General features: G+C 45.6%; 1 protein-coding gene, 2 long non-coding RNA genes and 1 other non-coding gene across 6 annotated transcripts in view; all 4 read left to right on the top strand.

The window, feature by feature from the left end:
• LOC140846802 (uncharacterized) overlaps nucleotides 1-11,568 on the top strand; it is a 477,545-nt gene extending 465,977 nt beyond the window's left edge. For 2 of the 3 annotated variants that reach the window (XR_012126237.1, XR_012126236.1), the window contains one exon: nucleotides 10,127-11,568. This is a non-coding gene — a long non-coding RNA (uncharacterized lncRNA). Of the gene's footprint in view, nucleotides 1-9,698 lie in introns of all 3 variants that reach the window. The other variant, XR_012126235.1, reaches the window with a different exon arrangement.
• Nucleotides 1,413-4,575, top strand: LOC140846795 (uncharacterized). Its single transcript, XM_073224536.1, is given in 3 exon segments — nucleotides 1,413-2,380; nucleotides 2,382-3,587; nucleotides 3,589-4,575. Coding segments are annotated over 3 exon segments (2,010 nt in total). The 5' UTR covers nucleotides 1,413-2,168; the 3' UTR covers nucleotides 4,181-4,575.
• Nucleotides 6,119-9,229, top strand: LOC140846803 (uncharacterized). The gene is made up of 2 exons (XR_012126238.1): nucleotides 6,119-6,699; nucleotides 7,008-9,229. It is a non-coding gene; the product is annotated as an uncharacterized lncRNA (long non-coding RNA).
• A 9,396-nt stretch (nucleotides 11,569-20,964) lies between the features above and the next one.
• TRNAY-GUA (transfer RNA tyrosine (anticodon GUA)) lies at nucleotides 20,965-21,051 on the top strand. Its single transcript is given in 2 exon segments — nucleotides 20,965-21,001; nucleotides 21,016-21,051. It is a non-coding gene; the product is annotated as a tRNA-Tyr (tRNA).
• The last annotated feature ends 1,820 nt before the right edge of the window (nucleotides 21,052-22,871 follow it).

Genomic DNA, 22,871 nt, shown 5'->3' with positions numbered 1-22,871 from the left:
CAACCTCCCTGAGGCGTCCCCCAGGGTTGCAGCCTGCGGTGCTCTAGTACGTCTACCGACCGCAGTCACAGCCCCTGTACGGGATTGAGACGGCTGCCAGACAACGGGTACCCTTCAGAACTCTGACCGGTCTCACTGAAACAGAAAACAGAACACAAACAACAACTCAAGGCGCCACCAATCTTACCTCTTCCTCCAAGAGCGACTTCGGGAGTGAAGCGGGGTGGACAACCGATCCCGGACGAGCCCCCAAATGTTGGATTCCCCTGAGGAAGATGCCGCCCCAAATCACTCACCAAAGACGTTTCTTGATGCAACAAGCAAGAGGAATTTATTCAGAAGCCAACTAGTTGGGGTCCACGTCAGCCCGTCGCAGCGGGTCTCAACGAGGACCCCGAGCACACTAAGGCAGAAGGTTTTATAGCATTTTCAAAAGGGGTAAAATTTTCCATAATCACAATACAGGGTTTTTTTCTATAGGCTCATAAATCTTTTGCTGGCGCCACATCCTGGGGTCTGATTAGATGAGATCACCTACGGAATGTCTAGGGTGGTTCTAGTAAGATAAGCTAGGCGTGTATGATTAACTGATTTATGGTTGGCTAACTAAAGGTCACTACAATTGACACAGAAAGGTCACTACAATTGACACAGGCTAACTAACTTGTTTTTCAAGATTCTAATGATTTTGCTTCTTCTGGGTTAGGGGGTGGTATTTAGGCCTTAAGATGGCTGTACTTATGCTAACTTTTGATTCTTCAGATCCTACACCAGAAGTTTGCCATCTTACTAGTAGTAGTCCTTCAGAGGACTCTTCATATTTTTTAATGCAAATGATCTTAGAGCTTTTAATAGAATTTGCATAGCAGCTTATATCTACTTTTAAAGAGTAAAACATTCTTGAAGCTTTCAGAGAAGACCTGTAGACTTAAGCACTTTCTCTGCTTTTTTTGTATCTGGTCTTGGACACTTATGCTAAGTTCAAAAAAAAGTGCTTTTACCTCTAGTTAACTCTGATATTTTCCAGAGGGCCCCTGGAACATGTCAGAAGAATTTTTTCTCATTAGAGAAAGTATTTGACTAATTTGGCTTATTTATCTGATATATATATATATTTATTTACCAAGAAAGCACTGTCAAAGAGAATGATGCTAAACTTTGTTACTGAATGTTTTTGTAGGACCCCAACCTCCCTGAGAAATAAGTTAGCCTAAGAGTAGCCATCTTGAAGCCCAAAAAGCCATTCTGATATGTGACTCAGAGGGAACAACTGAAACCAGGTAACTCCTCTGGAAAAACAAGTTAATCAATCATGACTGCTGGCAGCGCTAACCTTTCGGTTAGTTAAACATAAAAGCTGACCCTACCTTGCTACACCCCCAGGACGTGGCACCAACTCAGAAATCGTAGGTTTGAAAAATTACTGCCTTTGTAGTATTGTTATCTTGCTATGTAGTATTGTTATCTTGTTACTACAACATAATCTGTAACCATGGTAAATCTCTAGGGCTGAATGCCTCAGAAAATCCTATATAACCACTTAGTTGTAAGTACTCAGGGTCCTCGTTGAGACCCGCTGCGACGGGCAGACTTGGACCCCAACTAGTTGGCTTCTGAATAAATTCCTCTTGCTTGTTGCATCAAGAAACGTCTTTGGTGAGTGATTTGGGGCGGCGCCTTCCTCAGGGGAATCCAACATTTGGGGGCTCGTCCGGGATCGGGCGTCCACCCCGCTTCACTCCCGAAGTCGCTCTTGGAGGAAGAGGTAAGATTAGTGGCGCCTTGAGTTGTATGTGTTCTGTTTTCTGTTTCAGTGAGACCGGTCGGAGTTCTGAAGGGTACCCGCTGTCTGGCAGCCGTCTCAATCCCGTAAAGGGGCTGTGACTGCGGTCGGTAGACGTACTAGAGCACCACAGGCTGCAACCCTGGGGAACGCCCCAGGGAGGTTGGGAGGCCAGGGACGCCTGGTAGCCTCCCGTCTGTTTTTCCGGCAAACTGAACCTGATGAGATAGGGTTGATTTTTGGGCGCCGAGAATATCAACCCTCTGATTCCTTTCGGTTTCTGTTCGAGGCTCTGAAAAGAACCAAAAGCGGCCGCTGTGTGTCTAATCTGTGTGTGTCTTTGTTTTTTGTGTCCTTTACGTGTCTAATTATTGTTATACTGACAATGGGACAGACAGTGACGACTCCCCTTAGCCTGACGCTAGATCATTGGACGGAAGTTAGAGCGAGGGCACATAACTTGTCAGTAGAAGTGAAAAAGGGACCATGGCAGACTTTCTGTACCTCCGAATGGCCCACCTACAATGTTGGGTGGCCCTCGGAGGGGACTTTTGATCTCCCCACCTTATTAGCAGTAAAAGCTGTTGTCTTTCAGGATGTCTCAAGGACACCCAGATCAGCAACCCTACATTGTAGTCTGGCAAGGGTTGGTGGAGAACCCACCACCCTGGGTAAAGCCCTGGGTGCAAAAGAAAATGGGCCCTCGAGTTTTAGCTGCCCAGACTCAACCTCAGAAAAAGGAAAAGGAAACTACCAAAGTTTACCCTGATACTCAGGATTCGCTTATAATTGATGATCCCCCTCCCCCTCCTTACCCTCCTGCCCCTACGGCACCTCCGGTGCCCCCACCCCCAGCACCCTCAGCACCCTCAGCACCCCCAGCTCCGGCACCCTCAGTCCCTGATGCTGAGGCAGTAGGGCAGGCTCCGGGACCTGCCCAGGGCACCCGGCGCTGCCGAGGGGTCATCTTGGACCCACCGGGTATCTTTCCTCTCCGGTCTTATGGAGTTCCCATCCTTGGAGAAGAAGGGGAACCGCCTTTCCAACCCCTGCAATATTGGCCCTTCTCCTCTGCTGATTTGTATAATTGGAGAGCTAACCACCCGCCCTTTTCAGAGGAGCCACAGAAACTAACTGGTTTAGTAGAGTCTCTGATGTTTTCCCACCAGCCCACCTGGGATGACTGTCAGCAGCTTTTGCAGGTGCTCTTTACCACGGAAGAGAGAGAGAGGATTCTCCTGGAGGCACGGAGGAATGTGCCTGGAACCGACGGACGGCCTTCGCAACTCCCTCATGACATAGAGAGGGGGTTCCCGTTGACTAGACCCAACTGGGACTTTAATTCTCCAGAAGGTAGGGAGCGACTAACCATCTATCGTCAGGCTCTGGTGGCAGGTCTCCGTGGGGCCGCAAGACGCCCCACCAATTTGGCCAAGGTAAGAGAAGTCAGCCAGGGAGCCACTGAAGCACCTGCAGTATTCTTAGAGCGCCTGATAGAAGCCTTCAGGCGGTATACCCCCTTTGATCCCACTTCTGAGGGGCATAGTGCTTCAGTGGCCCTTGCCTTTATCGGGCAATCGGCACCCGACATTAAGAAAAAGCTTCAGAGATTGGAGGGCTTACAGGATTTGTCGCTGAGAGATTTAGTGAAAGAAGCAGAGAAAGTTTATCATAAGAGAGAGACTGAAGAAGAGAAGGAGTTAAGGAAAGAGAAGGAGAGAGAAAGTAAAGAAGAAAAGAGAGATAGGAAGCATGAGAGAAATTTAACAAAAATCTTGGCCGCAGTAGTAGAAAGTAAGGGACGGCCGCTCTAGTGGTAGAACTAGTAAGGCAGGGTCCCTGGGCAACCGACCTCCTTTGGATAAAGATCAGTGTGCGTACTGCAAGGAAAAGGGGCATTGGGTGAAAGATTGCCCTAAGAAACCACCACGGGGACCTCCGAAGAAAGTGTTGTCCCTGCTAGAAGATGAGGACTAGGAAAGACGGGGCTCGGAACCCCTCCCCGAGCCTAGGGTAACTCTGAAGGTGGAGGGGCAACCCGTTGAGTTTCTGGTAGATACCGGTGCTCAACATTCAGTACTGACCCAAGCTAGAGGCCCCCTTTCTAGTAAAAAGTCTTGGGTGTTCGGGGCCACGGGTCAGAAACAATATGCATGGACTACCCAAAGAACAGTAGACTTAGGAGTGGGACAAGTAAACCACTCATTCCTTGTTATACCGGAATGCCCTACACCCTTGTTGGGAAGAGACATCTTGACCAAAGTCGGGGCCCAAATATCCTTTCAGACTGAAGATACCCAAGTGACTGATAGCAAAAAGAGACCCTTGGGCCTAAGCATTCTGTCTATAAAGTTAGAAGACGAGTACCGCCTTTTTAAGGAACCAGAACCCTCCTGAGTTAATCAGAGGTGGCTCAACCAGTTTCCAGGGGCCTGGGCAGAGACGGCAGGTATGGGACTCGCTGTAAACCAACCCCCGGTGGTCATAGAATTAAAAGCCTCAGCCTCACCAGTAACTGTGAGACAATATCCAATGAGTAAAGAAGCCAGAGATGGGATTAGGCCCCATATCCAGAGGCTCATAGAACAGGGGATATTAGTAAAATGTAAATCCCCATGGAACACTCCCTTGCTGCCTGTAAAGAAAGCGGGAACAGGAGATTATCGACCAGTGCAAGATTTGAGAGAAGTTAATAAGAGAACACAGGACATTCATCCCACTGTGCCGAATCCTTACAACCTGCTAAGCTCTCTGGCCCCAGAAAATACTTGGTATACAGTCTTAGATTTAAAAGATGCCTTGTTTTGTTTGCGCCTGCACCAGAGTAGCCAACCGCTGTTTGCTTTTCAGTGGAAAGACCCCTCCACAGGAACTACTGGACATTGACCTGGACTCGCTTGCCACAAGGATTCAAGAACTCACCTACCCTCTTCGACGAGGCTTTACACCAGGACTTGGCCTTTTACCGAGCCTCCAACCCGCAGGTAACCTTGTTACAATATGTTGATGACTTACTGATAGCCGCTCCTACACAGGAAGTCTGCCAAGTGGCTACTGAAGCCCTTTTGACTGAACTTGCTAGGCTGGGGTATCGAGCATCTGCCAAAAAGGCACAGATCTGCCAACCACAAGTGACTTATTTAGGGTATTCCCTGAGAGAAGGGAAGAGGTGGCTTACTGAAGCCCGGAAGCAGACTGTGACGCAGATCCCGGTCCCTACTACTCCGCGCCAAGTACGCGAATTTCTGGGAACAGCAGGGTTCTGCAGATTGTGGATACCTGGATATGCCACCTTAGCCGCCCCCCTGTACCCCCTAACCAAAGAGGCAGCCCCGTTTGTTTGGGGACCTGAACAGCAACAGGCCTTTGATGAAATCAAGAAAGCCCTCCTGTCGGCACCCGCTCTGGCCCTGCGAGACGTAACTAAGCCATTCGTCCTTTTTGTGGATGAGCGGAGTGGAGTGGCTCAGGGAGTGTTGACCCAGCAATGGGGACCTTGGAAGAGACCTGTCGCCTATTTGTCAAAAAAATTAGACCCAGTAAGTAGTGGATGGCCTGCCTGTTTGAGAGTAGTAGCGGCTGTGGCCCTCCTAGTTAAAGATTCTGACAAACTGACACTGGGACAGAAACTTACTGTAGTTGCTCCACATGCGTTGGAGAGTGTAATTCGGCAACCACCCGAGAGATGGATGTCGAATGCCAGAATGACTCACTACCAAACCTTACTCCTGAATCGTGATCGAGTAGAGTTTGCCCCCCCTGCCATCCTAAACCCGGCCACTCTGCTCCCCGATTTGGAGAAAGAAGTGCTTCACACCTGCCAGGAAATCCTGGCTGAAGAGACAGGAACCCGCCAGGACTTGCAAGATCAGCCCTTAGGGGGAACGAGACTCCTGACTTGGTATACAGTCGGGAGCAGTTACATCATGGATGGTAAGAGAATGGCCGGAGCTGCAGTAGTAGATGATGACCGAGTTGTATGGGCCAGTGGACTCCCAACGGGCACCTCTGCACAGCGACCAGAACTCATCGCCCTGACTCAGGCCCTAAAGATGGCAGAAGGTAAGAGACTTAACGTCTACACTGACAGCAGATACGCCTTTGCCACTGCTCATATACACGGGGCTATTTATAGACAGAGAGGGCTGTTAACTTCTGCCGGGAAAGATGTTAAAAACAAACAAGAAATTTTAGATTTGCTGGAAGCCATCCATATGCCTAAAGAAGTAGCAATAATGCATTGCCCTGGACACCAGAAAGATGACTCTCCAATAGCTCGAGGAAATCGGAGAGCAGACCAAGCCGCAAAGCAAGCGGCTCAGGGAATGAACATTTTGCCCCTCCAAGTGTGTCCGGAAGCCACTCACATCGAGAGCTTCCAGTACACACCTGAAGATCTCGTTTGTATAAACAAATTAGGGTTCAAAAATTCCTCACCCCAAGAGATATACAAGTCTGAAAAAGGGAAAGTTGTCCTGCCCCGGAAAGAGGCAGAAGAATACTTAAGGCAATTACATCAACTGACACATTTGGGAGCAAAAAACCTAAAGACTTTAGTTCGAGACTCCCCTTATCATATTATTGGATTAGGAAAATTAGCTGACGAGATTGTAAAAAATTGTGTTCCCTGTCAATTAGTAAACGTGAGCAAAAATCAAGCAATATCCGGGAAAAGACTTCGAGGAGATCGCCCAGGAACTTATTGGGAAGTTGACTTCACTGAAATTAAGCCTGCTAAGTATAGATACAAGTACCTTCTAGTTTTTCTAGACACATTTTCAGGATGGACAGAGGCGTTCCCCACCAAAACTGAAACAGCTCAGACGGTGTCTAAAAAAATCCTTGAAGAAATATTTCCCAGGTTTGGGATTCCAAAGGTAATCGGCTCCGACAACGGCCCTGCTTTTGTTGCCCAGGTAAGTCAGGGATTGGCCAAGATCCTGGGGACGGATTGGAAATTGCATTGTGCATACAGGCCCCAGAGCTCAGGACAGGTAGAAAGGATGAACAGAACTCTAAAAGAGACCTTGACTAAATTGTCCATAGAGACTGGCTTATGTGATTGGTTGGTCCTCCTTCCCTTTGCCCTGTTTAGAGTTAGGAACACTCCCAGCCGCTTTGGACTAACGCCTTTTGAAATAATGTTTGGGGCCCCGGCCCCGCTTCAGTCAGCACATCTTCATACATTCCCTGAGTGTGCAACTAATAAGTTTTTGCTTGAAAGGTTACGAGCCTTGGAGGCTGTGCAGAAAGAGGTGTGGGCCTCCATCAAGGAAGCCTATCAGCCAGAAGACCTCTCGGTGCCTCACCAGTTCCAGGTGGGAGACCCAGTCTACGTGAGAAGGCACCGGACAGGAAACCTCGAGCCACGGTGGAAGGGACCTTTCATCGTCCTCCTGACTACTCCCACAGGTGTAAAAGTGGACGGCGTCTCTTCCTGGATACACGCTTCACATCTAAAGAAGGCACCCCCGGACCCGGACTGGCGAGTAACTCGGACTGATAACCCCCTTAAGCTTCGCTTGTGTAAAAAGAATTATGCTGTTAGTAATTCTGATGCTCCTGCTACTTCCAACCCACCAGAACCCTAACCCCCATGAACCCAGGTTACTGACATGGCAAATCATTACCCCAGCTTCCCACCAAGTAGTAGTCCAGTTAACAGAACAGCATCCTAGGGGGACTTGGTGGCCTACCCTCACTGTAGACATATGTACTCTCTTCAAACAAGACCCTCGGCACGGAGGTAGAATAGGAAGGCCAGGATGTGGATCTCGAGCTTCTATGAGAAAACTCCAAGATACCTGCTTCTATGTGTGCCCAGCCCCCTCAACCGATCGTGCTAAAACCTCACAGTGTGGTGGGCAGACAGACTTTTTCTGCAAAAATTGGGGCTGTGAACAAACAGGGACATGTCATTGGATAGGCAGAAATGCCGGGAGCTCCCCTCCAAGTCTTATAAGAGTTAAAAGAAACAGTACTCAGGCCCAATGTATGACCAGCTCTACCTGTAATCTTATTGATATTTCCTTTACTGAAACCGGAAAGGAGGCAAATTGGGAAAGAGGGCTCATGTGGGGATTAAGACTCTATCAGGAAAGATATGATAATGGAGTTGTATTTACTCTTAGACTCAAAGTAGAAACCCTCCCAGCTATTCCAGTAGGACCAAACGCTGTCTTACCAGATCAGCCTCGCCTCCCAACCCCAGCCCCGAAAAGAACCCTAACTATTTCAGCTGTCCCCGTCTTTGCTCCTAGCCCACTGAACCTCCTTTTCTAGCAATGGACAGCGCCTCCTCAACCTTGTTGAGGGAGCTTTCAGAGTCCTAAATGCCACCGACCCTAAAACTACAGAGTCCTGTCGGTTATGTTTTTCTTCTAGACCACCTTATTATGAAGGGCTGGGATTGTCAGCTGATTTTAAGAATACAACCAGCCACGAAATTTGTAGTTGGGGCAGTCATAAAAAGCTAACACTAACCGAAGTGTCTGGAATAGGAAAGTGTCTAGGTACGGTTCCCGCACGCATAAAAATTTATGTAATGAGACAATCCCCATGATCCCCACAAGAGAAAACAGGTATTTAGTCCCACCACCTGAAGGATGGTGGGCCTGTAATACTGGACTAACTCCATGTGTTTCCACCTCTGTCTTCAATTTCTCCCACGAATTCTGTATAATGGTCCAGTTAGTACCCAGACTAATGTATCATGATGACTTCTCATTCGTGGCAGAATTGGAACCTAGACTAAGGTATAAGAGAGAGCCAGTCTCACTCACTCTAGCTGTATTACTAGGAGTAGGAGTCGCAGCCGGAGTAGGAACAGGGGCGGCTGCAATTATACAAGAGAACCAACATTATGAAGGACTAAGAATAGCTATCGATGAAGATTTGAGAACTATAGAACAGTCTATTTCTAAACTTGAAGAGTCCCTAACCTCTCTCTCTGAAGTAGTGCTGCAAAACAGACGAGGATTAGATTTACTGTTTCTAAAAGAAGGTGGATTGTGTGCAGCTCTAAAGGAAGAGTGCTGCTTCTATGCAGACCATACTGGAGTAGTAAGAGACTCAATGTCTAAACTGAGAGAAAGATTAGATCAGCGAAAGCGAGAACGAGAAGCTAACCAGAGCCTGTTTGAATCCTGGTTCTCTAGATCCCCATGGCTTACAACTCTAATATCCACCTTGACAGGACCCCTGCTTATTTTTATATTGCTCCTCACCTTAGGTCCCTGCATTTTAAATCGAGTAATAACCTTTATTAGAGAAAGAGTAAGTGCTGTGCAGGTGCTAATGCTGAGACAACAGTATCATACCCTCACACATCAAGAAGAAACCAACATTCCATGATTAGAATGTTCAGAAAAAGAAGTGGGGAATGTAGGACCCCAACCTCCCTGAGAAATAAGTTAGCCTAAGAGTAGCCATCTTGAAGCCCAAAAAGCCATTCTGATATATGACTCAGAGGGAACAACTGAAACCAGGTAACTCCTCTGGAAAAACAAGTTAATCAATCATGACTGCTGGCAGCGCTAACCTTTCGGTTAGTTAAACATAAAAGCTGACCCTACCTTGCTACACCCCCAGGACGTGGCACCAACTCAGAAATCGTAGGTTTGAAAAATTACTGCCTTTGTAGTATTGTTATCTTGCTATGTAGTATTGTTATCTTGTTACTACAACATAATCTGTAACTATGGTAAATCTCTAGGGCTGAATGCCTCAGAAAATCCTATATAACCACTTAGTTGTAAGTACTCAGGGTCCTCGTTGAGACCCGCTGCGACGGGCAGACTTGGACCCCAACTAGTTGGCTTCTGAATAAATTCCTCTTGCTTGCATTAAGAAACGTCTTTGGTGAGTGATTTGGGGCGGCGCCTTCCTCAGGGGAATCCAACATTTTGTATTACAGAAATATCAGAATTTCCTTATGTCAACTGTCTTACAGTACGCTCTCATCAGATCTTTAACCATTGTCATTTGTAAGTCTTTTGTCATTTATAGTATTATCCCTAAACTGGTAAAGAACTAGATTTCAGCAGAACAGGTATTAGTTACATAAGATTACATAAACTAAAGAAAATGATTTTGTGTCTTTTTGTTTCAAATGTTGCTGATAAAGTGTTTTAACCTTGTTCTCTTAAACTGACAACAGTTTAGTAAATGACTATCTTTATGAGCAGAATTGAAACTTCCTTCTCTCTACCTGATCCCTCCAGAGTTTAAAAACTTTCAGTGACTGTTTTTGTATTCCATGGCAGTATGTTTATTTGCATGAATTCAATAAGAATCTGCTTTCCTTGTGAGAAGACTACTTAAGAACACTGGTTATACTGCCAGGGCTTTGACTGGAATGTCATACCTGAGAGACATGTGCATGGACTCAGATGTGAACAACTTTAAGGAACTAAGATTGACTTTATAAAGCCAACAAAGCCCCTTGGAAGAACTGGCCTGGTACCTTGCTTACAGAGTTCCCAGCAGCCTTACCAGGTGAGTAAAGAAGGTCACTTCCTGGCAGGTGCAGAGACCTCGAGAAGAGAAGAATTCATCCAAATCTACAGGTACTGCAGGCAAAGCCTGATGGCAAGTCTAGCTTGGCTGTCTAGCCTCAAGAGGCCTTTAAAAGTTCAATCTGAAATTCCTTACAAAAAGTTCCAGCAAAGCATATTTAAAAGAGCCTGTGTAATCAATTGCTCTTCTTGCTGCACTTGTGCAAATGATCAAGCCAGCTGTTAATTATTTTCTTAACCTAGTTACTTCTAATAAAAATGAGGGTGATTTTAGAGAAAAGTATTGTTTCAATAACTGCAGCCTCCAGAATAGAAAATCCAACTCCAGATGTTGCTACATAACCTAATAACACAATTTGTTTTATCTTGCCTAGAAGCCACAAAACTGCAAATAGTAATAGATGCGCCAGCCTTCTGAAGCCCTCTCAACTGACCACTAATAGAGACCTAGCTGCACCCTTTACTGCACCCCCTTCTCAGCACGAAGCAGCCAGAGCGGTCATCGCCCCTTTTCCCTAGCAGCAGCTAGAGTCCCTATCTGTAGAAAACAAAGACTGAGACTCACTTTATCCTCTGCAAGTAGGCAAAGAACCTGCATTGAGAGAGTTCCTAAAACTTACACCTCCCTCTACAACAAGACAGAAGTAATCAGCACCACCCCAGCTTATTCTAACAAGTAGTAAGCCCGCCAAACCGGAGTCACTCCATGTGTTACCTTTATCAAAGAACGCATTAGCACCGTGCAAATCATAGTGTTGAGACAGAACTATCAGAGTGTTAACCAAACAGATGACCCCTAATTTCATGATTGAAATAGATACAAGAAGAAGAGGGGAATGTAAGAATAGAAATAGGTTAGCATAAGCATAGCCATCTTAAAGGCCTAGAAGCTATTTTCTGAGTATGTGACTTAGAAAGAAAAACTGGAACTGGGTAAGGCCTTGAAAAACAAGCTAATCATGAACACCAGATGGTGGGCAGCTGTGGCCTTTAGTCAGCTAACCTTGGTCAGCTAATCCTACATACCAAGCTTATCGTGCAGAACCTCCCTGACAATTGAGGAGTGGTTTTATCTTGCTCCTGCCTAACCCCAGGATGTATGTCTTGCAAGAATAATGTGCAGCTGTGGAAAATTACTATGAGTTAAGTGTTTTGAAAATGCTATATAAACCCTTGGCTTTGAGTGCTCGGGGTCCTTGTTGAGACCCGCTGCATCGGGCTGACTTGGACCTCAGCTAGCTAGCTGAATAAAGACTTTGCTTGAATTTACATCTCTATGCCTGTGTAGTTTATTCTCTGGGGAAGCCTCGGAAGCCTGGACCCTAACAAGGACCTGTAAGTACAAAAAAACTTTTGTTTTCCTGAGCCTCTCCTGTGCCTTCTCCACACCTGACCATCACATAAAAAGAAATAAAACACCTGTCCTATAGTAATGGTTTCCAAACATACTTTCTTAAGGTGCCATATGTGGATCAATGAGAGCCATGCAATGTAGTACTTTTCCAAAAGCTATACCTAATTCAGTGTTGCTAACACCATCATGAAACCCACTGACCTTAGCCACTAGACCATTGAACTCACTTCCATTTTCTACGGGGGGGAAGTAAAAACAGTGATGAAGCTGATTAGCAGCATAAACTTATTTATTTATTTTTATTTTGGTATCATTAATCTACAATTACATGAGCGACATTATGGTTACTAGACTCCCACATCATCAAGTCCCCACCACATACCCCATTACAGTCACTGTCCATCAGTGTAGTAAGATGCTATAGAATCACTACTTGTCTTCTGTTTTGTACAACCCTCCCCGTGCCCCCACCATTATGTCTGCTAATCATAATGCCCCTTTTCCCCCCTTGTCCCTCCCTTCCCCCCATCCTCCTCAGTCCCTTTCCCTTTAGTAACTGTTAGTCTATTCTTGGGTTCTGTGAGTATGCTGCTGTTTCAGCATAAACTTATTATACAGTGTAGTTCTGTGCTAGTTGGCATAAAAGTAAGTGTGAGTATAGCACGTGAAAAAAAAACTCACTAAGAATTAAGAATATAGACTTTAGACATAGCTTTTGTCCTTTAAAAGCTAAGACAGGATTAAAAAACAGCCCAAGTGGCTCCAAAGCCTGTGTTCTTTCCATTACATCATACACACTACTAAATAATCTGCCATGTTGCTGTAATTCCTACCACTAAAATTAATCTTTTATCAAATGTACACCACAGTAGTTCAGCAGTCTACTTCCCCTATCCCTTGGTAACCACAATCATTTACTTTTAAATTGTGTTCAATATGGTCCATTATATGAGAAGCTCAATACATACTTGCTCCTTTTATAAAGTATTACAACACAGTAACTACTAAAAGACATTCCACAGTAATTGGTTCTGTACTCACTAGACCACAAGTGGTCTCCATTTGGGGTCCTTCTGGTCTCATCAGGCACTGCTGCATTACCACGTCCTGTTCTACACATAGTAGTCTGTACTCTGATTTCCTCACTCTCAGGGGACCACCAGGTCTCCCAGGGCCCAGGGTCTCCTCCCCCAAGCCCATCACAGGCACACATGAATGAATGAATGAATGAATCTGTGAATGATCATGCAGTGCAGGGGCTCTGTTCCTGGTAGGTTAACACTGAATTCAGCCGGACCAAAAAAAAAAAGACAAGGGAGAGTTAGATAGAGGGTTCATACCAGGCTTTATTCTCACACTGGCTGGTGAAGCACTGAAATTACATCCACACCAAAGTATCTGGTGATCCTTCTTTTACAACAGCATAAAGAGTGGCTCACCACCAGCGAGTATATAAGCAGGAGCCTGAGGCAGTGGGCTAAGTGATTATATAAGCATCAAACAGCATGCACCTGTGCAGTGGGTACAAGCATGAGATAGCATCTATAGGCAAGTATCCTGGCCATGGTGACATTTTCCCTGTAGTCCACCCCATCCAGGATTCTTGCCTCACAATCTACACAAACAATGGTCCCTGTGCGAGAAGGGTGGTGAGTTTCCAGTATGTACACACCACATTCTGTGTATAGGATGGCACACACTCTTCTTGAGCTGCAGTAAGCATATCTAATGCCATGCGATTTTGTAGGACTAGTGTCCTAAGCTGCCCTATTTCTCCATTAAGGAGGATAGTAGCTTTATGGGTAACACTGAAGGTGTGTGCTGTATACAGTGATAAGCAGTGACCTCTGCTTGTTAGCATTGTCATCCGCAGTGGGGAAAATATGGCCAGAAGGTAATACTACTATGCAGTGCACTTCACTATATGCCTATTCTTGAAACTGTCCCAATAAGAGGGAACCTGTGGCAGGGTGGACAGGAACCTTCCAGGTATATAGATTGTCCCCAGGTGCAATGACCCATCCAATTTTATGGGAGATACTGTACTGCCTCACACCCAAAGGGTAACCCAGGGAACAGGGAATGCTCCTGCCCTATGATTGGGGTTTTGTCTACCCTATTTATCATCCTGTTGCTACATGCATTTTGGTACAAAGGAGCTAAGGGACCCACCTGTGTACCAATGTCTCAGCCTGAGTGCTATTACAGTGCTCTATACACTTTAGGGTACTTTCACTTAAGGCTACAGGCACAGCAGTAAGCCACCCTACACCCACCCAAATACAATACCCTATGATTGGCTGGGAGGCATTCACCTGCTCCCATACCAATCATTTTACGGCAGTTACTGTGTCGTTCGATAAAATGGTATTGAGTTGGTTGTTCCAGGTATGTTCAAACCAGTTCCACTGAGATGAGTTCACAACTTGCACTTTCCACAGGAGGCCTGTAGTGGAATTTGTAGGGAGTTCTGGGCACACCCAGCAGGCAGATGTGTTGGCACATTAGAGGAGATTAACCTCAAGGACAGTAAGACACATGTTTTAATGACACCAACATAGGCAAATCTTGGCCATCAGGTAGAATGCATGCAAGAGAGTGATCCTGTGGTAGGACTGTGGCAGGAAGGGAGGTCCCATCTGGGTCTAGTATACCAAACTTTTACCCCTCTTCCTGTGAGTGTTGGGAGCAAACCTGTGGGCCTTTAGGCAGACTTGGTCACAAAAGCCTTAAGACAACAGCAACGTTTGAGTAAAGTCTTTCCTGTAAAGTCAGCAACAATGAATCCATCCACGCGTTAGAAACAAGTTTTCCCCTATTACCAAGAAACGCATTTAGTGAACTCCTAGGTTAGAGCTAGCGGTTAGGTTACCTCGCAACATGTGCTTTTCTAGGTTAGAGCTAGTGGTTAGGTTACCTCACAACATGTGCTTTTTCTGTCCTTTGTTAATCAAGAAACACCCTCTGCCCCAGGGGAAAGCCCCTCTCTTAAAACCTCCCTCCCAAGGGCCCCCACCCCCAAAATGGCGAACTCCCCGCTTCTCTTCCAGGTCCTCCGTTCCCGCCGGCGCCAACCAAGACCCAATCACCCCTCTACACCTCCCCGCCGGCGCCACCTAAGGTCCAATTATCTCCTGACCCACCCCTTACTTGCTAACCTGTATAAATTGAGCCTGCAAACAATAAACTGTGCCAGCTTGATCAGACACCCTGTCTTGCTGGTCGTTCTTTGTGTCCCTTGCTTGTTTCATTTTTGCAGGCATCTCCGGCTACACTCCACGTTCGTCCTGCTCGGGGCATGTGAGGGTTGCTGAGGGGGTCTACATATAGTGCTACTGGAAGTGGCTATAAAGATAAGACAAAACTCCCCAGTAAGATGCCCTTGCCTTCCAGCCATTAGGGATACACTACCGTGATCTGTGGAGGCCACTCAGCCATTATTTCAGGAATGCACAAGAGACTGGCCTTCAGGCCTTGTTCCCAAGATGCCAGTAGGGCCAGCCATTGCTGGTCTGTTTGTCGAAATGTCCAAGGCCATGTCCACTGAACAGAGTCTCAGGCTTATTGCAGTTGGAGCTGGCAGCAAGATACGATTTTGATAGCCACATCCAGGCTTCAACAGTTTCTCCTTGGTTTGTACTTGCAGTTGTATAGGGGAGGCAGCAATATGTGCTAGCATCACTGCCAGGACACACTGTATATTCACTGGGGACCAACGAATTGATTCTTCAACATATGGCCTTCAGTCCCTACCTGGCCCTGTAAGGAAGGTACCTCAGTCCTTCCCTCAGTCAAACTGTACTTCCCAGTAACTCCCCTGTGAGAGTCCAGGTGGGCCTGGCTTGTTCTCCTGCAGCAAGTCCTGCAGGTTTGCCACTGGGACTTGGGGTTCTCTCACCTGCTCCCGTTCTTTGGCTCTTGCCTTAGCCAGTGGCCAGAACCACTGCTCTGGCTTCAATTGTCACCATAGCTCCAATAAGATTATATTTGACTTCCCACCCAGTTTCTCTGTCTGCTCCTACCTCTATCAGATCAACCCACATCTGGGTCCTTGTGACCTTCACAAAGCCCTTTAATTCCTTCCTCTCAGTAGTAGTGTCCTGCCCTTCCTTCCACGTGAAAATTGCTTCAGCCTCCCCCAAATCTGCCACAATACAGGTGACTATACTGATGGGCTTTCCCAGGTAGCGCCAGAGAATGGCCCCTAGGTGCACTAAGAGAGATGAGGGAGCTGTTTGCAGCACCCTATCCTTCATCCCCTCGGTAAACAGTTCCTGATCTGGGTCATTATTTCCTGGTTTATAAACGACATTCTTCATGCCCAACTCCTGTGACACCTGTTGGAGCTCTGTGTATGTTTGCCATATAGTAAGGGAAGATGGTAAGTCCCCTTGATTGGGCCATGTGGTGCAAAGGGCTGCCATCAACCAACCAAGGAGTGAATGTTTACCTGGGGTCTGGTATGCATTCCGCAATCCTTGCAGCAAGGCAGGATGAGTTGTCAGGAAAGCCAGCTTTCCCATCTCTATCCCAGACAGGATCATACTATCCACTCCTACATCCCAAAGGTGCAGGAACCAGGCTAATATGGACTCTTGAGAGTTTCTGCTGAAACTGGGAACCCAGATTCACCAGTTCCATCTGTGTGCAGGGTAGTAGGTGACCTGAGGACTAGGCTGAACCTGTGGCCGCTGCATCTTCTCTGGACTACAATTGGGCCAGATTTAAATAATGGAGGGTTGGTGCCTTAAGTACCACCTCAAAACCCTCTTCCTTCCCCTCTGTAGCTTCTGGGGCCCTTGGTGCTGTGCAGCTCAGCGCCGCCACCTCGGCCTCCAATACTCCCCTTACCTTCTCCACAGCACCTCGCATCTCACGTTCCTGCACTGTCTCTTTCCACGCATCTCGCAGGAGCACGTCCTTTCGCAGAGACTCATCTATGGCTTTTTTTAATACTGCAAGAATAGTCCACCCACAGTTCCGGCCGCCACGTGGGCACTCCCCTTCTCCAAGGATTCCCCAATTTTGTGGAGGACCTCCTCCACTGCCTTAGGCGTCACCTCCACCCCCAGTCCTGGGCAAGGTCCCACGCCTCCAGGAGGTGCCCTCGGCACCACGTGACCTTCCTGCCATCTTGAGACAGCCGGGAGGGCTCTGGTCCAGCGCCCCTGGCTGAGTAGTTCCTTTGCTCTGTGCTTCTTGGTTATCATACCCCTCCACCCTTCCGTAAGGCAGCTCCGCCACCAAATATGTGGAAGAAAGAAGCCTGTCGGATGGGTGTGGGTGAAGCTGAGAAAAGTGGGAGGCGAGTGGCTCCTCACTGGGAGCCCAAAATGGCCGTGGGGGCGTGGGCAGAGACCCTTCTAGCCAGAGTGCGCCCTCGTGGCACGTTATCTCTGAACCTGCATGTAATCCCCACCTACGTCTCACAAGTCTTGCGGCCTTCCGAATTAACAAGTCGGTGAGCTCTGAGCATCCACTCCCACCTGCGCCTTAGGCGTCCAGCATCGCCCGCTGGGCTCAGAACCCATGCGCAACCTTTTCTCCTTTGTCTTGCTAGGTTAGGGAGCTGGTAGAAGGGTGGGCAGGTAGGGCTCGAAAGTCATCTCCCAACTGCGTTATGAATACTTGGGAAAAGGGAAAAGTAGAGACACCAAAACTTTCCTGCTTTTCCCCATTTTCACAAAGTTATATTTTTATTTTGAAAACATAGAAAGTAATTGTAGATACATATAGAATAATCAAACATGATTCCTGACCTTCAAGAATACAAGTTACACACACATGCACACACACCACTCAATCCCTCAAATCTCCTGCCTGTGCCCACCACCTTCCCTTTTCCCTCAAGGCTCCTTAACGCTTGTTAGTCTTTCTTGGTCTGAATCTTTTATAATGTGTAGCGGAAGAAACTTAAGCATTGGATCCTTTCTTCTAAGGCAGGTGTAGGGTTACACAAAAGGACACATAACAATGAGCCCCATTCCATAGTCACTAAGATTTGTGCTTAGAAGACTTCATAAATCACAGTCGTCACACACTGGATGGTTCTGATAATGAGACAGGGACTGTGGGTTTAGGCAGAGTAGGGTGAGGGCCTCCAGAAAAAGGCAAAGCAAGATAATTGCAGTTAGAATAATGCAGTTAGTAACAATGTGCAAAGAAGTCTCTACGGGAACTCTGTGTTAAGCATTACCCAAAGTCAGAGTCACACTAATTCTCTAGGGTAAAGATACCAGACTAGGAATATAGACATTCTTCAGTGAAATCAAAGCTCAAAAGGCCAGGAGCAATTTAGCTTGGAATGTTTGAACATTCCTCAAAAAGAGTATCTCAGCATAACCGATGACTTCACTGTATCAATTAGATTATGACACTGTAAAATTCATCTTAGCCTGCTAAAAGGCCCATCTTATTTTTAACTGTACCTATATGCTGTTTTTCCTTCTCTAATCCTAATCAAGTAATCTGAAGACTCTTAACACACTCTTTAGCAAACAGGCAGTAACTCAGACCACCTTGGGGGGCAGGGCAGGCGGTCTCAGTTGATATGCTCAGAAGGAAACTGCTATCCTGAGAAAAAATCAGAGCAGCAAATTTCTTCTGTTACTTATAAAAAATGAGCATTCTGGGACCACTCAACAAGTCTGCACCCCTAGCCCTTTACCTCCATTCCTGAAAATCCTCAACTGTGCATAAAACCCCTAGACAAGGCACCACCATGGACTCTCTTGTCCCATCCTGGTGAGAGCCAGGAGCTCTGTCCTCTCACTTTATCTCTAAATAAAAGTCTCTACCTTGCTTGCTCTCCTACCTTGAGTGTTTGTGAAGTTCATTCTTTGGCTCCGTGAACAAGAACCCCAGTATCAATAGTAGACTCGAATTTTAATGTGTGAGAGTTTACCTTCTTTCTTCTGAATCTTTTGGCTGGGTCCCTACCCACTTCACAGACACTTTAAAGGGCCTGTGGGGAGAGTGGCAGGAAGCAGGGTCTTCTTTTAATGGTGCCAATGTCATGGGCCTCACACTCCTCCCAGTGAAGCCTTTCTGGCACTTGTGTGGGGAAAAGGACAGAGGGAACACATCTGGACATGGAGAGCCAGTTAGAAGATGATTGCTCGAGTCCAGTCAGAAGGTAGTGAGGGTCTGAATGAGGTGGTAGTTGTAGAAATTGAGAAAAGAGATTTAGAAAATGTGAAGATAAATTAGAACTTGAGAAAAATCAATATGAATATTTAGAGGAAGGTACAGATTGAGAGTGACAAGGGGCATCACTTTTTTTTTTGTACCATTAATCTACAATTACATGAGGAACATTATGTTTACTAGGCTCCCCCCTTCACCAAGTCCCCCCCACAAACCCCATTACAGTCACTGTCCATCAGCGGTCCCCCCCACAAACCCCATTACAGTCACTGTCCATCAGCGTAGTAAGATGCTGTAGAGTCACTACTTGTCTTCTCTGTGTTGCACATCCCTCCCCATGCCACCCCCCTCCACATTATACATGCTAATCGTAATGAGGGGCATCACTGTTTAAATAAAATAAAAACCTTAAAAATAATGGACTCCTTTTAAAAAAATAAATTTCGTACTTCAAAATTAAATATATTCTATTTGCCAGACTTTGTTATCCTTTTGATTAAAAAAATATTTCCAAACTTGAAAATAGGCCAAAAAAAAAAAAAGACTGCACATCTTCACGATGTCATCCTAACACTCCTAACAAGCCTGCTGAAGAATGATTTTCATTCTCCAGGTCATTCTCCAACCTTGGAACTGCTGACATTTTAGACTGGATAGTTTGTTGTGCCGGTTGTGCGGTTCACTGCAGGATGTTTCGTCGCATTCCTGGCCTTTACTGACTAAATGCCAGTGGCAGCTTCTCAATCAGGATGATAAAAAATGTCTCCTCACATTGCCAAATGTCCTCTGGGGGAGAGGGGGCAAAATTGCCCAAAGGAAGAACCACTGCTCCATCAGTAAGAACCTTTGTTTGACTATTTTTTGGTGAGGGTATTTTCAACTCCATAAGGGTAAATCTTAATGTGTAAATTACTGAAAGTGGTATAAATGAACTTTGGTACAAATTAAAATGTAGTTTTTTTCTGCCCTGTAGGAAAAGTAATTGTTTTTGTTGCCTTATAGGGCATTGTCCATTTCTGTATTTCATACAGTATTGCTTTTTTTCAGTAACTGTATGTAAATTCTTTGAACCAGTTTTACCATTCAATTGGTTCACATTGGTGAATTAAATAAATCTTCTGACAAGTATTTTTTAAGATTTGTATGAGTCATGCATTTATCTTTAAAATTGTGCTTTGACAAACTGGATAATACTAAATATATTGATAAAATAAGATAACTTGTTCAATTAACTGGGACTAGGAAGGAGATAACATTTTATATTTAATTCTTTCAGACTCACTACTTTCAAAATAGGTATTTCATGAAGACTTGAGAATAATGGCCAGATTAAGAGATTAGCAATTTACTTTTAATTCTTATTCAGGGGGAAAAAAACCCTTTCTTTGTGCCACAGATGAGTGAACTCTGGTGTCAATATTCTACTTGCACAAGGGGGATCATTTGCCCTATGTGTATTGCTCAACTGTATAACAATGCAATGATATTGAATGAAATGTGAAGAAGCACAAAACAGATTCCTGTCGGATTCCACTTCAGGTGGATTTCATTAACAAGAGAGTACTAGCCATTTTGAGTTTCAGTTACAGGAAAGTAGGCTAGAATCTTATACTTTGCATAATTAACTAGTATTTGAATGGCATTAATTTGTACCTTGTGTTAAGATAGATAATTAAAAAATACATTGTTTTTGCTCCCCATTGACATGTTTTCGCTGAGTTTAGAATTAGTGTGATAGTCTGGGACTGGATGGAGGGGTACATGGGCATTGAACTCTGCTTATTCTCCTCCTCCTCCTGTTAATTATCTTGTTAAAACTGCAAATTAAAGTACTTCAAATCCTAATTACAAATGGAGTCAAAATTGTTTATTTAAATTCATTATCACAATAAAAGACGCTCCTTGCTAAGTCATCAGTTCCTGTGCCTCTTCATCATTTATTTATTTGTTGTTTCTTTCTTTCTTTAGCACGCCGGTGGGTGCTCCAATTTCTCTTTGGTCCAGGGCAGGGGACCTTTGTGTGTTAGTTCCGAAGGGACTGTAAGAACTATAACATGCGAGGTAGTGGGGGCCTAATAACACAGATGAATAAAGCAACAAGCATCTAAGGGCTCCCAGCCGCGCACAGAGATGGCATTGTCGGCGGGTAAAAGTGAACCGTGATTCCTCTGATAGCTCAGTTGGTAGAGCGGAGGACTGTAGTGGTTATTTCAGGTATCCTTAGGTCGCTGGTTCGAATCCGGCTCGGAGGAGGCTCTAGTTTTGCGTCGTTTTTCATATCCACCCGCAAAAAGTGTGTCCTGCATACATACGTTCTTAATGTTCATCTATTTAAGACTCTCTGTACAGCGAATCTAATATTTAAAATTATTATTCTCCGTAACAATTGCTAATACCCGCGCTCAGACTTCAACTCTAAGGTTCACGTACAGCTAAGTCCACAGAGAAGTCCTAAATCCTGAAGAGGCCGGTCGGAGGCTGACCCACTGGGTTAGGGGGGCCAGAGACGCGTCTTGGTTCCACTACTTGGGACTGGGAGGCCGGGGCGAGGGCCTGGTGAGGGGAACGCCGCCAACTTGCGGGTGATTGGTGGGGCACGTGCGTCCCCTGGTGGTTTTATTGTATTGTGTCTCTGTGGAGGGATTTTTTTTTTTTTTTTCAGGTGGACGTTCAACCCCTGGGCAGCCGCTCACAGTTTGGAAGGCTAGATGAAATTCAGGGGCACTATTCCCCACTTTCCGGTTTAATTATGTAAAGGTAGTTCTTAACCTACGCTAAGAAAAGTTGGTGGATATGGCTCTTTGGAAGTGGGACCCGTGCATTGGTAATTCCAGGTGATTTTAATGCGCTGCAAGGTTTGAAAAACACTACTAAAAGATTTAGAATTAAAAATAACTGACAAGAGAAAAAATGGATAGGATTTTCTACCCACTTTTGGAATTAGCTCAAAAAGTAGAGATCTCTCTTAACGATAGAAAGCATTTGTCTTGCCAGTGGGTTTCAGCCCGGGGCAAGTTCGCTACGGATTCAATGTGACCAAAGAAATTGACAGCAAAACGTTCTTTGGGGTGAAAGGATGTATTACCCGGCTTGTTCTCCGACCATGGATGGAGCACTAGCCTCTCTACCTCCGCCCAGAGCACTGGGCCGAGTTCTCTACACAGCGCAATAACAGCTTATTGCCTACAGTTGTGGAAGTGGTAGCCTAGCAACAGGCCAGTTACATCATCATCAGGTGGTTTAAATTCAGTGAGGATCCTGGCTATAGGAACTCCAACTTCCCCACAGTTTGCTAATTTTGCGCCAACCTCTTTAAAATATATTAATCCCACTTCTACGCTATCTCAAAAATGTGATCCTGAGCGTCTATATAAGAGTCCTTAACTCAAATGATTAGATCCAAGTAGGGAAGAGTTGTCAGGATTTTGTGCCTGACATTAAAAAAAAATCTTTCTTCACATGCTTCAGAACTTTTACTCTTTAACTTAATGATTATCAAACTTCGTTGTGTATCAGACAAATCTGGAGAGCTAATATAGAACACAGAAGCCTAGACTTGTCGAATTAGGCTAGTAGTTTGGGAACCACTATCTAAAATGCTTTGAAAACTTACTACGTTAAGGACTGGAGACTTGTCTAAACTGGTAGCTCCTTGCTTTTTTGAAAGGCAATTTAGGGTAAAAGACTAAAAAAGAAAAATGGTCCAATTTTCTTTTCAAAAATAACATTTGGGCCTTAGATGCAAAGTTAATTAGTCCTTGTGGGGAAGTTGGGGTTCCTATGGCCAGGATCCTCACTGAACTTAAACCACCTGATGATGTAACTGGCCTGTTGCTAGGCTACCACTTCCAGACGTGCAGGCAATGAGCTATTATTGCGCTGTATAGAGAGTTGGTCCCAGTGCTCTGGGCGTAGGCAGATACGCCCGTGCTCGACCTACCACCGGGAGAACAAGTCGGGTAATAAACCCTTTCACCCCAAAGAACGTTTTGCTGTCAATTTCTTTGGTCACACCGAATCCGTAGTGAACTTGCCCGGGGCTCAAACCCATTGGCAAGACAGTCCTGAACTG

Source organism: Manis javanica, chromosome 16, assembly GCF_040802235.1.
Source record: "Manis javanica isolate MJ-LG chromosome 16, MJ_LKY, whole genome shotgun sequence".
Classification (NCBI taxonomy): Eukaryota; Metazoa; Chordata; class Mammalia; order Pholidota; family Manidae; genus Manis; species Manis javanica.
The sequence above is the reverse complement of the archived record's forward strand: the minus strand, read 5'-3'. Positions and strand labels throughout refer to the sequence as shown.